The 20013-nt window shown below is 44.3% G+C and overlaps 12 protein-coding genes across 12 annotated transcripts; 6 read left to right on the top strand and 6 right to left on the bottom strand. All coding sequences in view use genetic code 12, as the record gives it.

Annotated features, from left to right (window-relative positions):
• Positions 1–201: 201 nt before the first annotated feature.
• Positions 202–792, bottom strand: MSO1 (Mso1p; the record flags this gene model as incomplete). The annotated part of the gene is made up of 1 exon (XM_002616780.2): positions 202–792. One exon carries the CDS (start codon positions 790–792, stop codon positions 202–204), a length of 591 nt encoding a protein of 196 aa, XP_002616826.2.
• Positions 793–1161: 369 nt separating this feature from the next.
• Positions 1162–2994, top strand: MSS116 (ATP-dependent RNA helicase; the record flags this gene model as incomplete). The annotated part of the gene is made up of 1 exon (XM_002616781.2): positions 1162–2994. One exon carries the CDS (start codon positions 1162–1164, stop codon positions 2992–2994), a length of 1833 nt encoding a protein of 610 aa, XP_002616827.2.
• Positions 2995–3098: 104 nt separating this feature from the next.
• FOB63_002177 (uncharacterized protein) lies at positions 3099–4934 on the bottom strand (the record flags this gene model as incomplete). Its single annotated transcript, XM_002616782.2, has 1 exon — positions 3099–4934. The coding sequence occupies one exon, from the start codon at positions 4932–4934 to the stop codon at positions 3099–3101; it is 1836 nt and encodes a 611-aa protein (XP_002616828.2).
• A 575-nt stretch (positions 4935–5509) lies between these two features.
• On the top strand, positions 5510–6658 carry FOB63_002176 (decapping nuclease; the record flags this gene model as incomplete). The annotated part of the gene is made up of 1 exon (XM_002616783.1): positions 5510–6658. One exon carries the CDS (start codon positions 5510–5512, stop codon positions 6656–6658), a length of 1149 nt encoding a protein of 382 aa, XP_002616829.1.
• A 189-nt stretch (positions 6659–6847) lies between these two features.
• On the bottom strand, positions 6848–7513 carry FOB63_002175 (DDE endonuclease family protein; the record flags this gene model as incomplete). The annotated part of the gene is made up of 1 exon (XM_002616784.2): positions 6848–7513. One exon carries the CDS (start codon positions 7511–7513, stop codon positions 6848–6850), a length of 666 nt encoding a protein of 221 aa, XP_002616830.2.
• Positions 7514–9736: 2223 nt separating this feature from the next.
• Positions 9737–11179, top strand: FOB63_002174 (catalase; the record flags this gene model as incomplete). Its single annotated transcript, XM_002616785.2, has 1 exon — positions 9737–11179. One exon carries the CDS (start codon positions 9737–9739, stop codon positions 11177–11179), a length of 1443 nt encoding a protein of 480 aa, XP_002616831.1.
• Positions 11180–12912: 1733 nt separating this feature from the next.
• On the bottom strand, positions 12913–13275 carry FOB63_002173 (uncharacterized protein; the record flags this gene model as incomplete). The annotated part of the gene is made up of 1 exon (XM_066102217.1): positions 12913–13275. The coding sequence occupies one exon, from the start codon at positions 13273–13275 to the stop codon at positions 12913–12915; it is 363 nt and encodes a 120-aa protein (XP_065958367.1).
• Positions 13276–13347: 72 nt separating this feature from the next.
• On the top strand, positions 13348–14022 carry FOB63_002172 (uncharacterized protein; the record flags this gene model as incomplete). Its single annotated transcript, XM_002616786.2, has 1 exon — positions 13348–14022. One exon carries the CDS (start codon positions 13348–13350, stop codon positions 14020–14022), a length of 675 nt encoding a protein of 224 aa, XP_002616832.2.
• A 237-nt stretch (positions 14023–14259) lies between these two features.
• Positions 14260–15059, top strand: FOB63_002171 (uncharacterized protein; the record flags this gene model as incomplete). Its single annotated transcript, XM_066102216.1, has 2 exons — positions 14260–14928; positions 15027–15059. 2 exons carry the CDS (start codon positions 14260–14262, stop codon positions 15057–15059), a joined length of 702 nt encoding a protein of 233 aa, XP_065958366.1.
• Positions 15060–15156: 97 nt separating this feature from the next.
• Positions 15157–16836, bottom strand: FOB63_002170 (mRNA splicing protein; the record flags this gene model as incomplete). Its single annotated transcript, XM_002616788.2, has 1 exon — positions 15157–16836. The coding sequence occupies one exon, from the start codon at positions 16834–16836 to the stop codon at positions 15157–15159; it is 1680 nt and encodes a 559-aa protein (XP_002616834.1).
• Positions 16837–16975: 139 nt separating this feature from the next.
• On the bottom strand, positions 16976–18397 carry FOB63_002169 (Major Facilitator Superfamily protein; the record flags this gene model as incomplete). The annotated part of the gene is made up of 1 exon (XM_002616789.2): positions 16976–18397. One exon carries the CDS (start codon positions 18395–18397, stop codon positions 16976–16978), a length of 1422 nt encoding a protein of 473 aa, XP_002616835.1.
• A 972-nt stretch (positions 18398–19369) lies between these two features.
• EGD1 (Egd1p) lies at positions 19370–19828 on the top strand (the record flags this gene model as incomplete). The annotated part of the gene is made up of 1 exon (XM_002616792.2): positions 19370–19828. One exon carries the CDS (start codon positions 19370–19372, stop codon positions 19826–19828), a length of 459 nt encoding a protein of 152 aa, XP_002616838.1.
• Between the last annotated feature and the right edge of the window lie 185 nt (positions 19829–20013).

Here is a 20013-nt window from a genome sequence, read left to right as displayed (position 1 = left end):
TCAGAGTATCAACTGTAGGGTAACACAGACAATAAACAGTCCAAAGATGATTTCCTAACGCATCACTTGCTCCTAAGCTACAGCAACCATAGTATTGCCATGGCCGATTGAAAGAAAGAATCATGTCTCAACTTTCAACCTCAAAATCGACATGGCCAGATGCCTCTTTGACTTTCACGATGATGCACATGGTCCATTTCTCTAGCTGCGTCCCCATGTAGACTTACTTCCCGAGTTGTATGTTCTTGTCGAATCAAAACGGCCTGAATCTGTGGAGCTGTTAATTAGCCGTTCTCGAAGTCTAGCCGAACTTCCTCGCCCAAGATGACCCAGATCCAGCCCGGCCATACTTGATTGCATACTTTGGGTACCCAGCCCGGAACCGCCCGTCCCCACGGATCCTTGCCGAGATTTGTTATACATCTCTTGCAATCTTGAAGCGCTGCGTCTTGTGTACCCTGCCAGAGAAGGACGAACCGGTTCATTTCTTTCATAGTTAGACAGGGCCACAGGGGCCAGACTCACCAGATTATACCTTGCACTCACGGGCTGATATGGTGAAGAAGATGCGTCAATGTCCTGTTGCGAGTGGGAGTGCTCGCCCAACCAAGGCGGATACGGTTCGTTGTGGGCGTCAAAATAGCGAACAAAGGCGTGGTGAATCAAGGTGTCACTGTCGGACTTTCCATCTTTTTCGGACGACAGAGATGAAAGCAGAATATTTGAAAACTTCAGATTGATTTTCAGAATGAATGAGCGCGATGGCGCTGCGTTGGGTTGATACTGGCTCATATCGGGAGATTCGTACAACGTAGTTACAACTGATAATGCTGAGTGTAGCGGTATATGCAGGTTGTACCGGTGCGAATGTCTATCAGAAGGCGATGAGAGTGATGCATTCACACACTTGAGACTGAATCAAAGAGAGAAGTTCACGTGGATTTGAGCGGATAAGTGAGAAAGAACAGTGACAAAAAAATCATTTCTAGTTTATTTTTTTTTTTTTATTTCGGTCCTTGCCATCAGTTTAGTGTGCCGGCCTCAGTCTCATCACCTGAAAAATTCATCTCACAAGAGAAATCTGTTTCGCAAGAAACTACACTAGGATCACTTGAGCTGCTAAGACTGCTTAATATTGTACCCAACGCCAATACTGCTCCTATGTTCGTCTCTAGAATGTGGCGTGCCGTTCCTGTTCGGTTACCCGTCCGCAGATTCGCCACTTCAAACCAGCTTTTCAAGACGCTTGATACCCGCTATTCCGCTCCAGATGTTCAGAAAGTGCTCGAAAAGGGCGAGGTTACCTTGCCTGAGTTTCTTGATCTCAGTGTGGTGCAACCAAAACTCAAGAAAAGCGTTGCTCGCTTGAATTACGACGCACTTACGCCCGTCCAATCTAAATCTTTGATGCCCATGCTTATGGAAGATGGTGTCGTTTGTCGGGCAAAGACAGGTACAGGAAAGACTATGGCGTTTGCCATTCCTGTTCTCCAGTCATGCTTAGAAACATACAAGGCCACGGGCGATGTTTCTAAAGTCGAAGCCTTGGTGATTGCCCCCACCAGAGATTTGGCTTTGCAGATTCAACAAGAGTTTGCCAAGCTCATTGGATCCGACAAATCTCTCTCGAGCAAATTTGAAGTGCGTCTCTGCATTGGTGGAAAAGTCGACCGTCCCAGCAGAAGAGCTCCAGCGATTGTTGTCGCAACTCCTGGTCGTTTGGAGGCTAATCTCAGAGACCCAAGGTATCTCCGCATGTTTTCGGACTTGAAGTACAAGGTCTACGATGAAGCTGACCGGTTGTTGGACCAAGGTTTTGAGGAAGTTTTGCGTGATATTGACGAACGTCTTGAACAGGCTAAAAGTTATGCGTTAGATAACAATGTGACTACAAAGAACGTCTTGTTCAGTGCCACTGTTGATGATCGTGTGAATCAGTTTGCGGTTCTGACAATTGGAAAAGATTACACATATATCAACTGCGTGAATGAGAACGAGCCTGAGGCGCATGAGAACATTGACCAGACCATCGTGAAAACGAAGGATATTTGCCAATCCCACATTGCCGCGATTGGTGACATTTTCCGCAAGCGTGAAGAAGATGCGAACTATAAAGCAATTCTTTTTGTTCCTACAGTGATTGGCTCCGAATTCTTGTTTGAGGTTGTCAGTGAGTTGAACTCACAAAGCAGAATGCGCAACTGGGTGTACAAGTTGAACGGTAACATGACTCAAGGAAGAAGAGACCGTACTACCCAGCGTTTCCGTACTTGTAAATCAGGGTTGTTGATTTGCACAGACGTTGCTGCGCGTGGTTTGGACTTCAAAAATGTCACCGATGTCATTCAAATTTGTCCTAGTTTGGATGTGGCAGACTATGTTCATAAGGTTGGAAGAACAGCTCGTGCCGGTACTTCAGGAAATGCCACTATCTATTTGTCCGAACCCGAGTATAAGTATAAGAAGGTTTTGGAAAAGGAGAGGGGAATTCGCTTTGCGAACGAAGTTGAGTATACTACATTTGAAGAGGACCGCCAAAAGATTGAGGAAGTTCTGGTTTCTAGTGACGACGTCGAAGAGTACGTGAAGAGCATGTTTGGCTTCTATAAAGGTGCCGTTTCCGTTTATCGTTTACAATTAGACACTGTCATGCGTGATTTGGTCAATCTTTTAAGATGCTTCACCGCAGACCCTTCTGCAACAGTGGAAATGAGCAGAAAGCGTTTTATGATGATGGGTCTTCCATGGAGTTTAGTTCCTCTGCATTTTGAAGTGGAAGGCGGAGCTCCAAATTCTGGAAAGCACAATAATTACCGCAGCAACAACTTCAGAAAAAGCTATAACCTGAACGATCGTCCCTCTTACCAAAAAAGATTTTCTGGTCAAAGGGACTTTGACTCAGATTTTGGCGGAAAACAGAAATACTCCAATGACAGACGGTCGAAGAGAACTTTTGATGATGAAGCAAAGTTTAAAAACAAACGCAGATACTAGGCTTGATAAGGCCAACTAAAAATTTTAACGACGAAACACATCAAAATTCGTTATTCCGCTTGTACATAGGATATAGAAAACACAATTTACTGGATCGGGATTTGTCACAGGAACTTGCTGCTTCTCTTCTTGCTGCGATGCTTTCGTTTTTGCCCATGTACCGGGAACTGCTTAAGTCTGGGGGTTGACTTCGACCCAGTAGAATCTATTAGGTTTGCATCCTCTGTGAATAAAAGTTCTCGCGACATGATCACATACGCAACTAATAACAATATGATCAATGTGTCAATGATGATGATTTTCCTCTGAAATCGTAACTCACGAGTAAAGTGTGATGTTCTGACATCCAACCCATCAATGGCGGTGTTTATCCAAGTCTGCAGATTTTCAATTGTCATGATTGACTCTTGTTTGATTTGCGCTAAGTTCTCGTGCAAATAATGAACTTGCGCCACAAAGGATTGGTTAAGTCTCGAAAGGACATTTTCGAGCCGGGAAGACTGCCGTCTTTCCATCGTAGTAAAAGCATCAGATAGTAATTTGCTCTGCTCTTCTACGTACAAAAGAGAAAGGGATGCATTGGATTCCAACAACGTCAAGCGTTTGACAATATTTCGGAAAAGAGACTCTTGCGTTGTCTTTGTTGCGCTAGCCTCAGCAACGGAAGTTGCTTCTTCGTTGGAGTAGAGAGGAGCTTCGCACAAGCCATCGGTTGAGTTTTGATCCTTCAAAAACTCGTTTAGTGCCAAATACGGGAGGACTACACGACAATCATCCATAGTGTCGAGGTCTGTAGTGTAATTGAGGAAGTTCTCAGCAACAATAGTTTTCTTTGGAGCTAAGTGTTGCTTCTCGTCTTTTTCTGAAGATTGTTCTGTGTCTTTGAATTCTTCCATCATCGTAGTGCCGTGAACTCTGACGATGGAAATTGGACAATAGAACTCATCGCCGTAATGACTTTGGATCTCGATTTTCAAATAGCGGGCCCAGATGAGAGGATTTTCAATGGGGAATACTTGAACGTCACGGACATTTTGGGCTTCGAATTCTCCTAATTCTCTCCAACCGCTAGTGACAGGGAACCTGTCAGATACAGAAAACCGCAATGATTTGAACATTGAACTAAAGAGTTCAAAGTTGCCCATGACTACAGAAGTAACTAAGATATCCTGGCAGAGCTCAATCACAACAAACTTGTTGGATGTTGAGCACTTATTGAGAAGATATGAGTCTTTTACCTCCGTAAGAATGGCCAGAGCTCCTTTGGCATCACGATTTGTCTCGACGATGGTGGCTGCACAATCCACCGAAGCGTAATTGAATTTGTCTTTGTAAATTTTCCGCTGGTCAACTTCTTCTGGTTTCGATTCTTCTGCTTTCTCTGTTTGTGTTCTAAGTTCCAAGTCATTGGGCATAGACAGGCGTGTCTCAGTGACAGATTGCGATAGTTCGAGATACAGAGCTTCCTCTTCCTTTTGCTTTTTCCACTCCTCGAACGACATGAACCGGCACTCGTCCGTCGAATTTTCGGGCATGTCTTCTGGAAAGCCAGCCGTGTCATTGTCGTATGACATCTTCTGGATTCCTTCTTCCACATTAGCAGTGGAATCTTGTAGCGAAGAAATTAATGGGTTGCTCGTACTTTCTCCTATGCTAATTGTGCCCGTAGCGATACCTGTGTCCATTGATATGCGATTTGATTCAAGGGTCACAACGTATGTGCCATTTTCAGTTCCATCAGATCCATCGGTCTCGGAGTTGATTCCGATGAAATTTGAAGTGGAGAACGTCGTCTCATGCTCATTAGATAGGTGGATAGTTTCTGATTTGATGGTATCTATTGCTTCCGTTAAACGGAGAGCTAGGGAAGCCAAAACTAGGAGTAAGAACATCCCCCGGTCTAGAAAGATTGGTCGGGTAGACTGTACATGGACGATCATGATAGTGTGCGAATTGGTGATGAGTATCGTAATGACGTGATTCACTATTTAAACATTAGCTTAACAGTACATAAGTGCAAGAATTGTGGAATCGGAGAGATGGATAGAGCGTTAGGAAATGAAATTGAGGGTTTTAGTATGCCATCATTACATTTCGTCAGTGTACCTCTAGTGGGATAACTGTGGCTTTATTGACCTTGAACGTTCAATAAATTCAAAAAGGCGAACTAAGATTCGCGGAAAGTATGAGCAGGGTATATGTGAAGGTATTTTATCAATGTAGACTCAAGAACCTTTCTTTTAGTCTATGGGCGGTTATTTTTCGACATAAAGTTTAGTAATTACAGATTCACGGAAGGTGCCAAGGCTGGCCATAGGCTGGCCTGACACAGTACTATTGCATATTTATACCCGGTCGTGTTTTTTAATGATTTTTATCTGCTTGTTTCATTCTTTTAGATTCTCTCGACATCATTAAGCGAGCTTTCGCACCATGGTTCGCAGACCATCATCTTTCTCAACTTTCGCACAACGCTATATTTTTTTGTCTTACACCTATAGCATCATCTCAGGCCATGCTCAAACTTTTGCCATTGCTGGCACGCCTGGACTCGACTGCCCTAAAGCAACCCAAAGAACTCTTTTCCTACAGCAGAGATGAAAGCGGCGAATGGAATATTGATGAGCACGTGAGCAAAGACGAAGCCCTCAGTTACTATTACTTCCCCGATTCCTATGTGGATCAGCATATGGATCTTCAGGCGGGATTCAAGTCATTTCGCAAGATTCCCGAGGAGCAGAACAAGGCACATTTCCCGCTGCTTCTTGCGGCCCTCCAACAGCACGAACAGAAGACAGGTAAGAAAGTCGCAGTTGACATCATCACTTTCAGAGGAATTATGACCAAGTTGCTAACACTCCCTTACAACAACAACAATGGATTCCGCTTGCACGTGCTTGCCTTTGACGGCCAGCTTTTCATACGTAACGACGACGATTTCGACTTACAAGCGCGCCAGAAGGAACGCGAGGCTCTTTCACCTGATCGACAACGTTACCTCGATTTGTGTGAGTATGGTGGATACAAGTTTGAGGCTTTGGCTACGCTTCCTAAGCCATGGGCGCAATGCAACCGGAGCACGATCGAAAAGAGGACGAAAAAGACGGTTTCGAGCTATGAACAGTACATCAGCGTGGTGAGGACAGGTATAGGAAAGATCAAGACGCTTTTGGCAGGCGAGGTTGATTGCATCTGGGACTATGTCCCGACTGAAAAGGGGGATAGCATTCTTAGTCATTATGCGGAATTGAAAACGAGTCGGGTTGTCGAAACTCCACAAAATGCTTCGGCCTTTGAAAAGAAACTTTTCCGTACGTGGGCGCAATGCTTTTTACTTGGGATCACAAGGATTGTCTACGGATTTCGTGATGATCAACATATATTGACTGATGTTGAAGTGTATAATACAGAGGAGGTACCTCTTGTGCTTAAAGAGAAGCGCATAGTTTGTGTTGATGCCTTGAAATGGTATGGAGCTGTATTGGAATGGCTTCGACTGAATGTGGACCCATCCGACGAACTGACAACCTACACAGTGACATATGACCCAGGACTGCGCAGTTTCCTGTTGGCTGAATGTATTGGCGACGATGGGCGTCGTGTGAGAAAGGAAATTTTGACTGATGAATTTTGCGGATGGCGGGAACAGCTCAGACTGAAGTAAAACAATGTGGAAAGTACGGCTTAATGTTGTAATACAGAAAGAATGAAGTGGGGAATTGTATAGGTTTGCTAAATTCACGTTGTGGTCCAGTAATCTTTAGGTAAAGAAAAATAGGTATACAAATGAGAAGAGTATTGCAATAATAGTTAGGCTTGAGCTTCATTATGTGTGTTGCAAAGTCGAACTCACTCACGAGGACTCCATATTCAAACACTTCTCGAGAAATTTGGCAGATTCGTATACACAATGTTGTATATTCTCCTTAGGAACCGTATTCGCTGACTCTCTGACCCTTGTGGTTAAAGTTTCGCCCACATCCAACCTTTCCCGCTTCAACGTGCCTTCTATCATAGCCCACACTTGTTCCATGGGATTGAGTTCGGGTGGACGGGGAGGCAAGCACAAGCACCGGTAACCACGATGAACAATTAAGCTGGAAATAATGGTATTCTTACCAATAATAGTATCATCCACAACTAAATACGCATTCTTGAAGGACGGATCTTCATCTAATATATCCATTGCATCCATAAGAAATTGTTGCCACTGGCTGGTCCTTGATCTTTTGGAAAGTGGAATAGATTCCTCAGAGAGTAATTCGGTGTTCTCATTCGGTGGAGAGGCGAATGGTTTCCTCAAGCTCATCAAAACAATTCCTTGATAGCTAACCGCACCTAAAACGCTCCTTTTTTCAACAGAGAGGGGTGGAGGTTCAATAGCAGGAGAGTTCTTGGGTGCCCATTCTCGAATACTTATGTTGAAGTCAGCCTCGCTGATAAAAACGCAGTTTTTACAGTAGTCAATATCGGTAGCACCTAGTATGGATTCAGCAAATTCTAATTGTTGTTTCATCATATCAAGGACATTTCGATTGACACTGTCCTTTTTACTAAAACTGAAAGAAAAGAAACATTCGTCATGCACAAACTGACGAAGACTGGACTTGCTTAGTTTGAATGTATCAAAGGCATCACTGAGACTATCCATCATTTCATCTAATTGTGCTTCCGGATTCTCTTTAAGGTACTTTAAAAGGTGATCTTTTTGATTATTCCCCAATTGACCAGACTGAGATTTTGCACCTCTCCTGGAAATGGGAATTAGTTCACTGCCGCTTTCTTTATACTCTTTTATCCACTTTTGAGCTGTTCTTGGATGAATGTTCAGTTCTCGAGCGATCTCTGAGACGGAAGCCCCTATTTTATCATACCAAAGAGAAAAGAATGCTTCCTTTTCATCGGCAGAATATGATCGATAGCTTTTGTAGGTTTACAGTCCGTTTGCGATACCATCTCAATCGAATTAGTTCCTCCATTTGAGAATTCCACAACCAGATTAGACCCTTTCACATTTCTTTCTTTCTGCAGATTTTGAAGCAGGTCATATTGATTTATGTTTGCTAATGTTTCAGTTTGTAATACGTTTTCCATATCCACCTTGTCAGAATCACGCATATCCTTACACCTGGCGATGTCTCCTGCGGCTGGAAAAAAACACTCCTGGCTAAGGAGACATTATCTCAAAGGGGAAATCAAAAATTCTAGCCCGATCTGCGAATACATCAGATTGATAATGCATATTCAATCCCTTCTATATATACAGAGTCCTCTTGTTCTTGGAATGTGTGCTTCGCGTAATAGATTGAAATTCACGTTTTATTTCCGAATGAAGAAACATACTGCAATCTGCACAGCACATTCAGTTACTAGAGAACTATTGTCTCAACGGTCCGTTGTTTGATCATGTTGTGAAGATCCTTCTATCTTCGGGTGCGAATTACATATCCCTCTCATACGAAGCGGTAGATTCAGTATATGTGTGTAAACTACGGATCTAAAGGCGAATCCCGAGAGGGTAAACTTAAGTTCGACAGATTGAATTCCGATTCAGACATGGAGAATCCAACTTATGGACGCACTAACAACCTACCCATGACTTACTCTATTGTGCGCGTATTTATATCATTACGAATCTTCATAAATTCAAGTTTCTTGCATTATTATGACAGCTTATCTAGAGGTAGTTACTAACAAGGAAGAAAATAACAGCATGAAAAGTTACCGTGTTTGCATTTCTCGAGAATGATATATATGTATTTAATGAGTTTGGGGAACTATATATGGCTGGTGAAAAGGGTTAGAGACAAAAAGCAAAAGTAGAGTAAGAAGATGGCTAAGTGAAGTCATTATTGTTGGCTTTCAACTAAGGTATTTGTCACCTAGTTTATAATTCGCCTTTGAAAGATCATCTTTATAATTACTGGCTGTATTTGATGATCTGTAGTACAATTAGGTTGCAGTTGCGACTTTTGGAGAAGTATTGCAAACTGCAAGTATATCTGAAAAATAACTGAGCAAGCACAAATAGCTACGAGAAGAGAAAGGAGGTAACAGACCACAGTTGATCTAATTTGGCCGCCCGGCCAATAAAAGTGTAGTCTCGAGTAAGCACTTTAATTGCATCGTCACATATGTAAGTGAGCATGCAATCGATAAAAAAATTGATGTGGAGATGGCGGAAAGAATTACCTGTTTAGGTAAGTGATTCCGCCACACAAATTGTGGCGACACCAACGGACAAAGGTCAAAGAAGTACAACTTTTACAAGCACCAATGAAAGAAAAAATAACGTAAGCGACCTATTTGCGGGGAAAATGGTTATTTTATCCCCACTATACAGTTGCACGTGGAAACCATTGTCTCATGAGGGGACTGCGGATTGCGCATGCCCAGGACCTTTTGGCCGAGGAAGATATGTAGGACGGCCAGATGGTTAGCGAAAAACTCAGATAACGATTTTCAAGAACATAATATATTTCAAAAACATCACCTGGTAGCAAGATGACAAATGGTACGATTTGTAGTGCATTCATTCTAGACTCTCCTTCTGTGCAAGTTCAATACGTCAAGAGCAATCTTCGACACAGCAATCTGTCAAGCAGTTGAAGTCTAGTTGCGTCAGCATGAGTAAGCCATGCTTTTATTGGCCCGCGGCTTATCCTCCGCAATCGATACGCAGTATACTATAAAAGGCACTTGTACCCCCGCCTTTTTAGAATGACCTCAAAAAACTACTACAATGGCGCCTACATTCACCAATTCCAACGGATGTCCTATTCCTGAGCCCTTTGCCACACAGAGAGTGGGCAAACACGGCCCATTGTTGTTGCAGGACTTCAATTTGATCGACTCTTTGGCCCACTTTGATCGCGAGAGAATCCCCGAAAGAGTGGTGCATGCCAAGGGTTCTGGTGCCTATGGTGTTTTCGAAGTGACGGACGACATTACGGATATCTGTTCTTCCAAGTTTTTGGACACAGTGGGAAAAAAGACCAAGGTTTTCACCCGTTTCTCCACTGTTGGTGGCGAGCTGGGATCGCCCGACACAGCTAGAGACCCTCGTGGATTCTCCACCAAGTTATACACGGAAGAAGGTAACTTGGATCTCGTGTACAACAACACCCCAGTCTTTTTCATTCGTGATCCATCCAAGTTCCCCCACTTTATCCACACGCAAAAGCGTAACCCACAGACTCACTTGAAGGATGCCAACATGTTCTGGGACTACTTAACGTCAAATGAAGAGTCTGTCCACCAGGTCACAACCTTGTTTTCCGACCGTGGTACCCCAAGATCCTACCGTGAGATGAACGGTTACTCGGGACACACATACAAATGGTCTACGAAAGATGGTAACTGGCATTACGTGCAAGTGCACTTCATTTCTGACCAGGGCGTGAAAACTTTGACCAATGAAGAGGCTGGCGAGTTGGCCGGCCTGAATCCAGACCATGCCCAAGAGGATTTGTTCCGCAACATTGCCAAGGGTAACTTTCCAAGCTGGACATGTTACATTCAGACTATGACCGCTCAACAGGCCAAGGAGGCTCCATTCTCTGTCTTTGACTTGACAAAGGTCTGGCCACACAAGGATTACCCCTTGCGCCGTTTTGGTAAGCTTACCTTGAACGAAAACCCCAAGAACTACTTTGCTGAGGTTGAACAGGCGGCATTCTCTCCTGCCCACACCGTGCCATACATGGAACCTTCCGCAGACCCAGTGTTGCAATCGAGATTGTTCTCTTATGCAGACACTCACAGACACAGATTGGGACCCAACTACACTCAGATTCCAGTCAACTGCCCTATCACAGGAGTGTATAATCCTCATATGAGAGATGGTGCTATGAACGTGAATGGTAACTTGGGCTCTGCGCCTAACTATCTTGCCACGAGCGAGCCTATTGAATTCCGCCAATTCAGTATCCAAGAGGACCAAGAGGTCTGGAACGGTGCTGCTTGCCCATTCCACTGGAAGGCTACTGAGGATGAATTCACTCAAGCAACTGCCTTGTACAATGTTTTGGGTAGATACCCAGGCCAGCAGAAAAACTTGGCTCACAATGTTGCAGTGCATGTAAGTGCAGCCGACAAGCCTATTCAAGAGCGTGTCATTAAGTACTTTGGCAAGGTGAGCCCAGAGTTGGCGGCCAATATTAGGAAGGAGCTTGAGGCAAACTAAGTGTGTTTATTTCAAATGAATAACTTGCAGTATGCATAGAAATGGGGTAGACTTGATTATACGAGATATAGTTAGGAAACACAACTATATGAAATACGAGACCAGCAAAGGAGGTGGAGCCGTAGAGCAGGGTACAAGAAAGATTTTGTACAATATCAGAGGATGTAATGGCGTCTTTGATCTTGCAGTTGTTGTTCTGCACTGCCTTCAGAGATTATAAAAGAAAGCTACTATTCAAACATTAATTTACATGTATTCCTATATGATATCCCAACAATAAAAGACCATTACCATAATGGAGTGAGGTCTGAGCGAATCTGATGAATAGCTCAAGATCCTTGGGAAACTAAAGTTTGGTGGTGTTGCAAGATGGGCATTCACAAGAAGAGCCACATTTGCAGACGGTGGAACAACATGAGTTACCCTTGGTTGTTTTTGTAGAGGTTGGGTTAGGGACAATAGGCGCAGGGACCGTTTTTTTGGAACAACAAGACATGGTATGAAGAGGTAAAAATGTGGGAGTATTAGAGGATTTATAGAGCGATAAAGCGGTAAGATTTACCTAAATTGGAAGCTAATTGCGATATCTCACTTAGGTGCAGTACGTCACAAACCGACCAAACACAGGCGAGGGATAGTAGAATACTCGGGAAAACGGCTAAACAGTAAATCTTGATCTATGGCAGAAGTGATTGATGAGAAAGAAGTTTGAGGAATTGAGTAACATTGTTGGCGCATACACGTATGAAGCATCTCTTAGATGTATTGGTTTGTCAGCTGAACTTGTAAATCCAATCTGTTAATCAAACCTGTAAGTCTAACCTGTAAATATACTCTGTAAGTCCAACCTGTAAGTCCAACCTGTAAGTCCAACCTGTAAGTCCAACCTGTAAGTCCAACCTGTAAGTCTAACGTGTAAGTCTAACGTGCTTCCAGAAACCAAGCATGTTCTTACTGAAAGAGATCTTTATCGACTCTTGGCGACTCTAGGCTTGTGATGGAAGAGGCAACTGTACAATCTACAAATGCCTACCTCATGGCATTAAAGGAGCTTATCCTCCTCACTCACGAGACGTTATTCTCAATCTTTTATGCTATGACCTTAGAGAGCAGCAACCAGAATTCGAACAGTCTAACGTGTAAGTCTAACGTAAGTCTAACGTTTAAGTCCAACCTGTAAGCCTGACGTAAGTCTAATGTGTAAGTCCAAATTGTAATCCCTACCTGTAAGTCCAGCCTGTAACTCTAACCTGCAAATCTAATCCAAATAAAACCTGCGAAATAATATGAGACAATCCGCAATGACCGCAAACACAACCTGCACCTTCACAAAGCTATCGCAACTATTACTACTTCATGTGCATTCCATTAACCGCAACGATGTCGCACACGGTGCCACATGCACATACACACGATTGCATTGCTCCTAACACGTTCTCGAGATTACATCGATACTGCCACAAATGTCAGTAGCCCGAGGCTTCGGGTACCTTTGTCGACCTGCAGTCCTCAAACACTCAAGCAAGTTGACTATTTACTTTATCCGGGGAAAGTCTCGTCCGGGTATGCAGGCAGGCGCAGATGATAGAATGTCATTCGCGAAGGGAAATTAAACTTTGGAGTGTTCGGAAGAAATGGCCAAACCTGCACAAGCACGAAATACGGGCTCAAACCACGCGAGGCCTGTCAAATGTAAACAGCCGGCGGGACGTTGGTTGAGCGAGCATTGTCCCCTATAGTTGGGCCAGCCGCAGCTTAGATGCCGTCGCAATCAACTGTGGGTCAGGGTTCTTGGGTTCCATGCAGGAGGGCGCTCTGGCCGCCTTCGCCCGCGCTTGACATGTTAATGCGTCGCTAAGAATAGAGAACAGGCTCGAGAGAAGACCATGTGTGGCTGAGTCTGGCACAATTGTGACCGCATAATGAGCCATTGGTTTGACCTCGCGGTGGGGTTTCCACGGTTTTTTTGCTTCGCCCCATGCTCTGAAGTCGAGATTCCCAACCACGCTCAGCCTCGCACCCAGATGTAGTCCGGTGTCTGCGGTTCTAACCGTGCCAGTTTTTTGTTTGCATCTGGCAAGGTCACGGTTCTCCATGCACGCCTCCACAACAGTATAAAGTGTCCCAGTTTCGCAAGGTGAATACTACTCTGCAATTCTATATCAATCATGGTCAATATTATCTCTGCTGCTGAAGGCGCATTCAACACTCTTACATCTGGTGCCGTTGGCGCATTCAACACTGCCACCTCTGGTGCTGCTGGCGCATTCAAGACTGTCACTTCTGATGGCGACAAGATTTTCCAAACCGTTACTTCGGGCGGCGCTGGTGCTTTGCATACCGCTATTTCGGGTGCTGAAAGTGTCGGTGCCCGTGTGACTTCTGCTGTGGGCCACGCTGGTGACGACTCCAAGTCCGGAACTGAGACCGCTAGCACTGCTGCTGCGGGCTCTGCCGCATCTGGTGCTGCTTCCGGTGCCCAATCCGCCGCTTCTGGTGCTGCTTCTGGTGCTGCTTCTGGTGCTGCTTCTGCTGCCTCCGGTGCCGCATCTGGCGCAGAGTCTGCTGCCTCTGGCGCTGCTTCAGGCGCTGCTTCAGGCGCTGAATCTGCCACTTCTGCTGCTGCCTCGGCTGCGGGTTCTGCTGCAGGCTCTGCTTCTGCTGAAGCTTCTGGTTCTGGAAGCTCTGCTTCTGCCTCGGGCGGATCGCAAAGCTCGAGCTCCTCCAAGTCTTCGAGCCTGAGCTCGTCTGAGGCTGCCGCTGCCTTTGGCACTAACTCCTGGAAAAAGAGTGCTGCTGTTGCTGCACTCGTGGGTTTGTCTTTCGTGATGAACGTTTTGTAAAGTACTTAGAAGAATATGGATTCGCTGGATTGTGTATACATGGCTCAAAGCTGTAGCCTACTGTAGCAATAAGTCGGACAGACATTGTTTGAACGATCGATAATATAATATAAACGTTATGTGTCAGTGTCTCTTGATTCCCTCTATTGTAGCCTATTCGTTCTCACCTTGGTCGTTAGTAACAGTGGCATTTCTTTCTGCGCGCGTGCATCATCTCATTTGATTCCATCGGTTCTAATGTCTCTGGAAAAACCTGCTCGGCTCCAGGTGGATCCCGAAACGATCGTGGACGATGATAAGCCTCCACAAACAGGGCACACATTCAATATTTGGTACTTGAAGTGGGCTGGCGGAGACTCCAGCTCCCGCAACTACATCAAACTGAGGTTTCGTGTCAACATTAAACGAGATTCAGGATACACAAAGGCATCATCCAATAGCCCCATATGCCTTTTCTTTGCTAGGGGGTGCTGCTACAAGGGCAAGAAGTGCTCATATTTGCACCGCCTTCCGTCGGAGCTGGACTTTGGTATTCCCACCCAAGATTGCTTTGGGCGAGACAAAACGGCGGATTACAAGGACGATATGAGTGGCGTGGGTCTGTTATCCCGCACCAACAGAACTTTGTATGTGAGCGGTATCCATGTTTCTGACGACACAGACAGCATTTTGACTCGACATTTCCTGGAATTTGGTGCCATTGACAAAATCAAGGTTTTGCACGGAAAAGGATCCGCTTTCGTGAGTTTCAGGCTGGAGGCTGAAGCTCAATTTGCCAAAGAGGCTATGGATGCTCAGTCTTTAGACGGTTCTGAGGTTCTTAGTGTGCGCTGGGCTAACGAGGATCCAAATCCGAATGCGCAAGAAGAAACGAAAAGAGTAGCCGAGGAGCGGGCCATGGAAGCAGTAAAGCGATTACTAAAGAAACAAAAGGTTCAAAAAAGCCTGCCGAAAATAGAGGAGAAGCCCATGAATTCAGAGAGTAAAAAGAATGATGCTAAGAGAAAGATCACAACATCAGAGACAGAGGAAAGTAAACTGGGCCTCTTGGGTGCTCGTCGTCTCGAAGCTTTGCGGAAATTGCAGAAAAAACAACCTACAAAACTCGCTACTCGTCCTTTATTGGATGGCTATTCAAGCGACTAGGTTTCGCTTCAACCACTCGGGAATCCTATATCCGCCTCTGCTGAGAAACTTTTTCAACTCCGGGAATGTGTCTTTATCTCCGCCATCGACAAATGTGTAACTTGCTCCCTTCTGGCCTGCTCTTCCGGTTCTTCCGATACGGTGAATGTATTCTTCGAATTTCTTGCTCATGTGGTAGTTCACTACCAACGAAACGTGAGGAACGTCTAATCCTCTTGCTGCGACATCAGTGGCAATGAGAATATTTGCTCGTTTAGCTCTAAAGCTTTCAATAGCCTTTTCTCGTGCCTCTTGCGTTTTCGAGCCATGGACCACAGCAACTTTAGGAAATCCTTTTCCTTCTAGCTCTTCAGCAAGTTGCTCCACGGTTCGCTTGAAATTAGCAAAAATAATCACCGACATATCATGCCCTTGAGCCTTTAGAATCCTCACTAACAGAGCAAACCTTTTTTCGTCAAAGTCCTGGACAGTCTCTTCTCCCATGTACTCAAACTGTTGTGAGATGTTTTCCACAACTTCGTTCGCACCGCCAACATAGAGAAAAGCTGGATCGATCAAGTATTGCTTTGTGATTTTCTCAATCGCCGGCGTAATGGTAGCTGTGAACATTAAAGTCGTTCTCTTTGAAACACGGAAGATTCGTGAGTCGATAGATTTCTGAAGACTTTCTGAGCTTGGAAGATAGTCCAAGATTGCTTGAAGCGACTTTTCGAATCCCATGTCGATCATTTTATCAGCCTCGTCCATAGTCAAATGATAGCACTTTTCTAGGCTCACAATGCCTCTCTCTAAAGAATCGACTAATCTTCCCGGTGTAGCAACCACTATGTGAACGCCATTACGAAGAGAATGCACGGTTTCCTCGTACTGGTGGCCACCAATGATAGTAACCACAGAAAGACCAAGAGGGCCAGCTACTTTCTCCGCCTCTTTTGTGATTTGTAGAGCTAACTCTCGTGTTGGAGCTAGAACGAGCCCTAATGCTCTATTTGCATTATCCTCTTTGGAATGCTCGTACTTCATGTACTCTGGTTCAATGCTCTGGATGTATGTGATTAGCGGAAGCAAGAACGCTAAAGTTTTCCCTGAGCCTGTTTCGGCTATTCCAACAACGTCTCTATGACGTAGAGCCACTGGTATGGCTGCTCTTTGCACTGGAGTGGGCTCAGTATACTTTAGCTTTTGCGTGATGACTTCAACGATAGAAGTAGGAAGTTGTGGCTCTTCGTCCCACAGACGTAATGGGTTGTGGATATTATTCCCTTTGGCGGAAATGTTAAAATCGTCCTTGAAAATCCGCCAGTCTCTAGGCGTCATATGCTCCAAACTCTTTTCGCTCCAATGTGCTGGGTTCTTTTGGTCAGACATTCCATTTTGAACTGTTTCCAATGTCACTAGGGGTTTATACGACTCGGAGGTATCTTCTTCTGGGCTCCATTCAAATGCGTATTTGCTGTTTTTGGAGATCTTGGGATGTTTTTTCGTTCTCTCCTGGTCTACATTAGATGGAGCAGCATCGGCATCTTCGTCAACAAGTGGCCTTTTCTTCGTTATCTCACGTCTTTTTGCTTGTTGTAGTTGGCCCCTTTTTTTCTTAGGTATAAATTTGGGTTTCCCTGCTTCTAAGCTTTGCTGTATTAGGTCTTCCACCGAAACTGGGCGAGACATGGATGTGGAGATGCGCACTGTATGTCAAACTGTATGTATGTTCATAGATTATATCTATCACTTTCTCTGCACCAAGTACAATCAAAATGACCATACACTTTAGAAAACTTAGAAAGGTTGCGAACACCAAATATATCATCTATGAACGTCTCAAATAAATATACACCAAAAGCACCACCAAGACAATAACCGTCAAGCACGATGTCAACTCAAAAGTTGCAAGATAGCAAAATGAGCCCTTGTCACAAACATAGTCATCCCCCACGAGAACACTGTTATGATCGTAGATATAACCAAAAATCTTCGTGAAGACAGTCAACCCAGGAACTGTACTTGAATACACAATTCCCCAGATGAGTGAGTAGTTCTTCATCGAAAACAAATCAGCCATGATACCTGGGAACGTTGTGAAACATAAGCCGTAAGCAAAGCCGATAATGCACGATATCAAAGAGAGACATACATTGACATGCGTGAGATTGCTGCTCCATGTGTCGATTGGAAATGAGAGAAGAAAATGACCTAAAAGCATGATAAGCACCCCCAATACGGTGACCCAGTGTCTCTGGCATTTGAATCGATGAACCATATTATCTGACAACGGTCCTGAAGTGAGACGGCCGAGAAAAGAAAATATGGCAATGAGAGACACATGAAGTGCTTGCAAAGAATGCAAAGAAGGAACATTATTGGAGTTTGAAGATGAATGCAAAAACCCGTAATAAATTGCCTTCACAATAAATCCAACGGAGTAAATGTACATTTGTCCTAAGCCTTGCAAAATTGCCATCAAAAAGAAGTGGACCAAGAAAATCGGGTGAATGATAGAGCTTCTCAAGTTCAAATGCTTAAGTGATCCAACTTGGTGTTTGTTTTCGTCAGGAACATCTAAAGCAGAGTCTGACTCGGACTCTTCTAAAAGCTGCTGGCCCTCCTCGAAAAAATCTTGGTTTGGAACCAGATTTTTATGACCAGCAATGCGGATGTATATCACACCTATAAGTTGCATCACCGTTGAAGAGGCTGCAAGAAAAAATAAAAAGCGACTAACATCGCCATGGAATACCTTGGTATAAACCAAAGAATATAGAAGGCTGGAAATGGCAAAGCTGGCGATGGTGATACTTTGCGCTGTGGCTTTATACTTCGGAAAGCTCACGGTGACCGCTTTGAGCGAAGCAAAGTAGCTCGACGTGCTACCAAGGCCAATGAAAAACATTGCAGCAATCAACTGCCATGACTGTGCATTGTCTCCTTGATTATAAAGGCTGTGGAGCCACTTGTAGCCGAAAGAAATGAACACTAAAGAACAAAAAACTGGGATTTGTGTTCCAAGCAAATCTGTGATATAACCTCCGAGTAAGCCGCCTATTGAAGTGCCCACAGTGGCACTTATATTCAAGTTTGCTGCCAGCGACGAATCTAAACCACATTGATCTGCTAGCTGCGTTCCATACACAGAATAAACAAACAATGTTCCTGACGATAATGCCACTGGAACAGACGCAGCTAAGATAAGTCTTGGGCCAGTGGACGGTAAATATCTTTCAACAAAACTCATGTTTAGGAGAACTAACCTCTACGTAGAGGATATATAAATGGAACGAAGCAAGGACAGGCACCAGTCTAGAAATCAAAAAAAAAAAAATGCGGCACTAATTGAATATGTATAAGGAAATTGATGCAATGAGAATGATAAGTCAAGATAACGCGCGCAATTGACAGTTGTGGGCCACACTTTTTTCCTAACGGATATTATTTGACAGAAGCAGTACAAATGTCGCGAAATTAATGGATAGAACATATCTAGAGAATAAACACAAAAATGCTGTGCTTGGAACGTGAAAGATGAAAAGCTGAGGAAGTAGCAAAAAGAAATTTTCTTAGTCGCATCATATCACTATGGAGTGGGCCATAATATAGGTAGGTCATAATGACTACAGATGGTTAGTTACGCCTATAGATTGAGAAATTCCTTTGTCCAACTATGAGATGAGGTTCTAGTTGTGTGTCTATGTAGTTTTTACATTTGTAGGTACTTGACCATGAAAGTTACTTAACTAATTTCTGGAGAGCTCATTTATTCGGGCTCATTTATTCGTCCACCTCTCATCATTTCGAGAGGAATCGCGCATATAGAATCTGGAGAGGTTTCATTCTCTACGTTTAGCCAAGGACAGTCACCGTCGATTATCACTGTGATCTTTCGCTTATGTATTGTTTTCCGCTCATTGGATTTATTAGACAACTTATCCTGTCGCATCTGCGATCATACATCGAAAACGCATGCATGATTTGCAGGCCCATGCCACTCCTTATGAATAAACCTACCATGGCCATTTCCTCTTCTCTAATTCTCTTTCTCTTTACCCCTAATATCTGTCATTGAATCTTGTAGGGTGGTTTCGAGAACGTTTGGTCTCACGTGCCTCAGAAAAGCGTAGACTGGTCGTGCGCGCGACCGGTGGATGTCGACGATTTTTCACCTCACTCGCCCATTCTTTTCGCTTTTCCTCACTGAAAATATACCGCCATGCCAATTGACCCAGAGAAGTTAGCTAAGTTGCAAAAAGCCGGCCCTAAGAAGATCGGTGGTGCCAGAATCAAGGCCAAGAAGGTTGTCAAGTCCGAAGCTGACGATGTCAAGTTGATGGAATCCTTGGGCAAATTGAAGGCCGTTAAGGTTGAGAACGTTGAAGAAGCCAACTTCTTTAAGGATGACGGCAAAGTCTTGCACTTTGGCAGAGTTGGTGTGCAAGCTGCTTCGCAATCCAACACCTTTGCCTTCACTGGTTACGCCCAAGAAAAGGACATTACCCAGATGCTTCCAAACATCTTGCCTCAATTGGGTGTTGAGAACTTGGACGCTCTCAGACAGTTGGCTGCTCAAATCCAAGCCGGTAGAGCTCCTTCCGACTTGGCTGCAGGTGCTTCTGGCGACGATGACATTCCTGACTTGATTGCCGGTGAAAAGTTTGACGAAGTCGAGTAAGGAAGATGTATATACCTATACTGTAATGGATTCAAATGATGACAATTCGACGGTTTCTTGCCACGAGCTGGTGTTCCTGGATTGAAATATAAGTCTACTCTGCACTTCGCATATTATTTATGACCGTATTCTTGTGACAGCTATGCCGTAGATCAAGTGCATCATAATGACTTCATACCATGACC

The sequence above is a fragment of the Clavispora lusitaniae genome, assembly GCF_014636115.1.
Source record: "Clavispora lusitaniae strain FDAARGOS_655 chromosome Unknown tig00000078_pilon, whole genome shotgun sequence".
NCBI classification, from domain to species: domain Eukaryota; kingdom Fungi; phylum Ascomycota; class Pichiomycetes; order Serinales; family Metschnikowiaceae; genus Clavispora; species Clavispora lusitaniae.
Note: the sequence above shows the minus strand (reverse complement) of the source record. Positions and strands in the feature narration are given on the sequence as shown.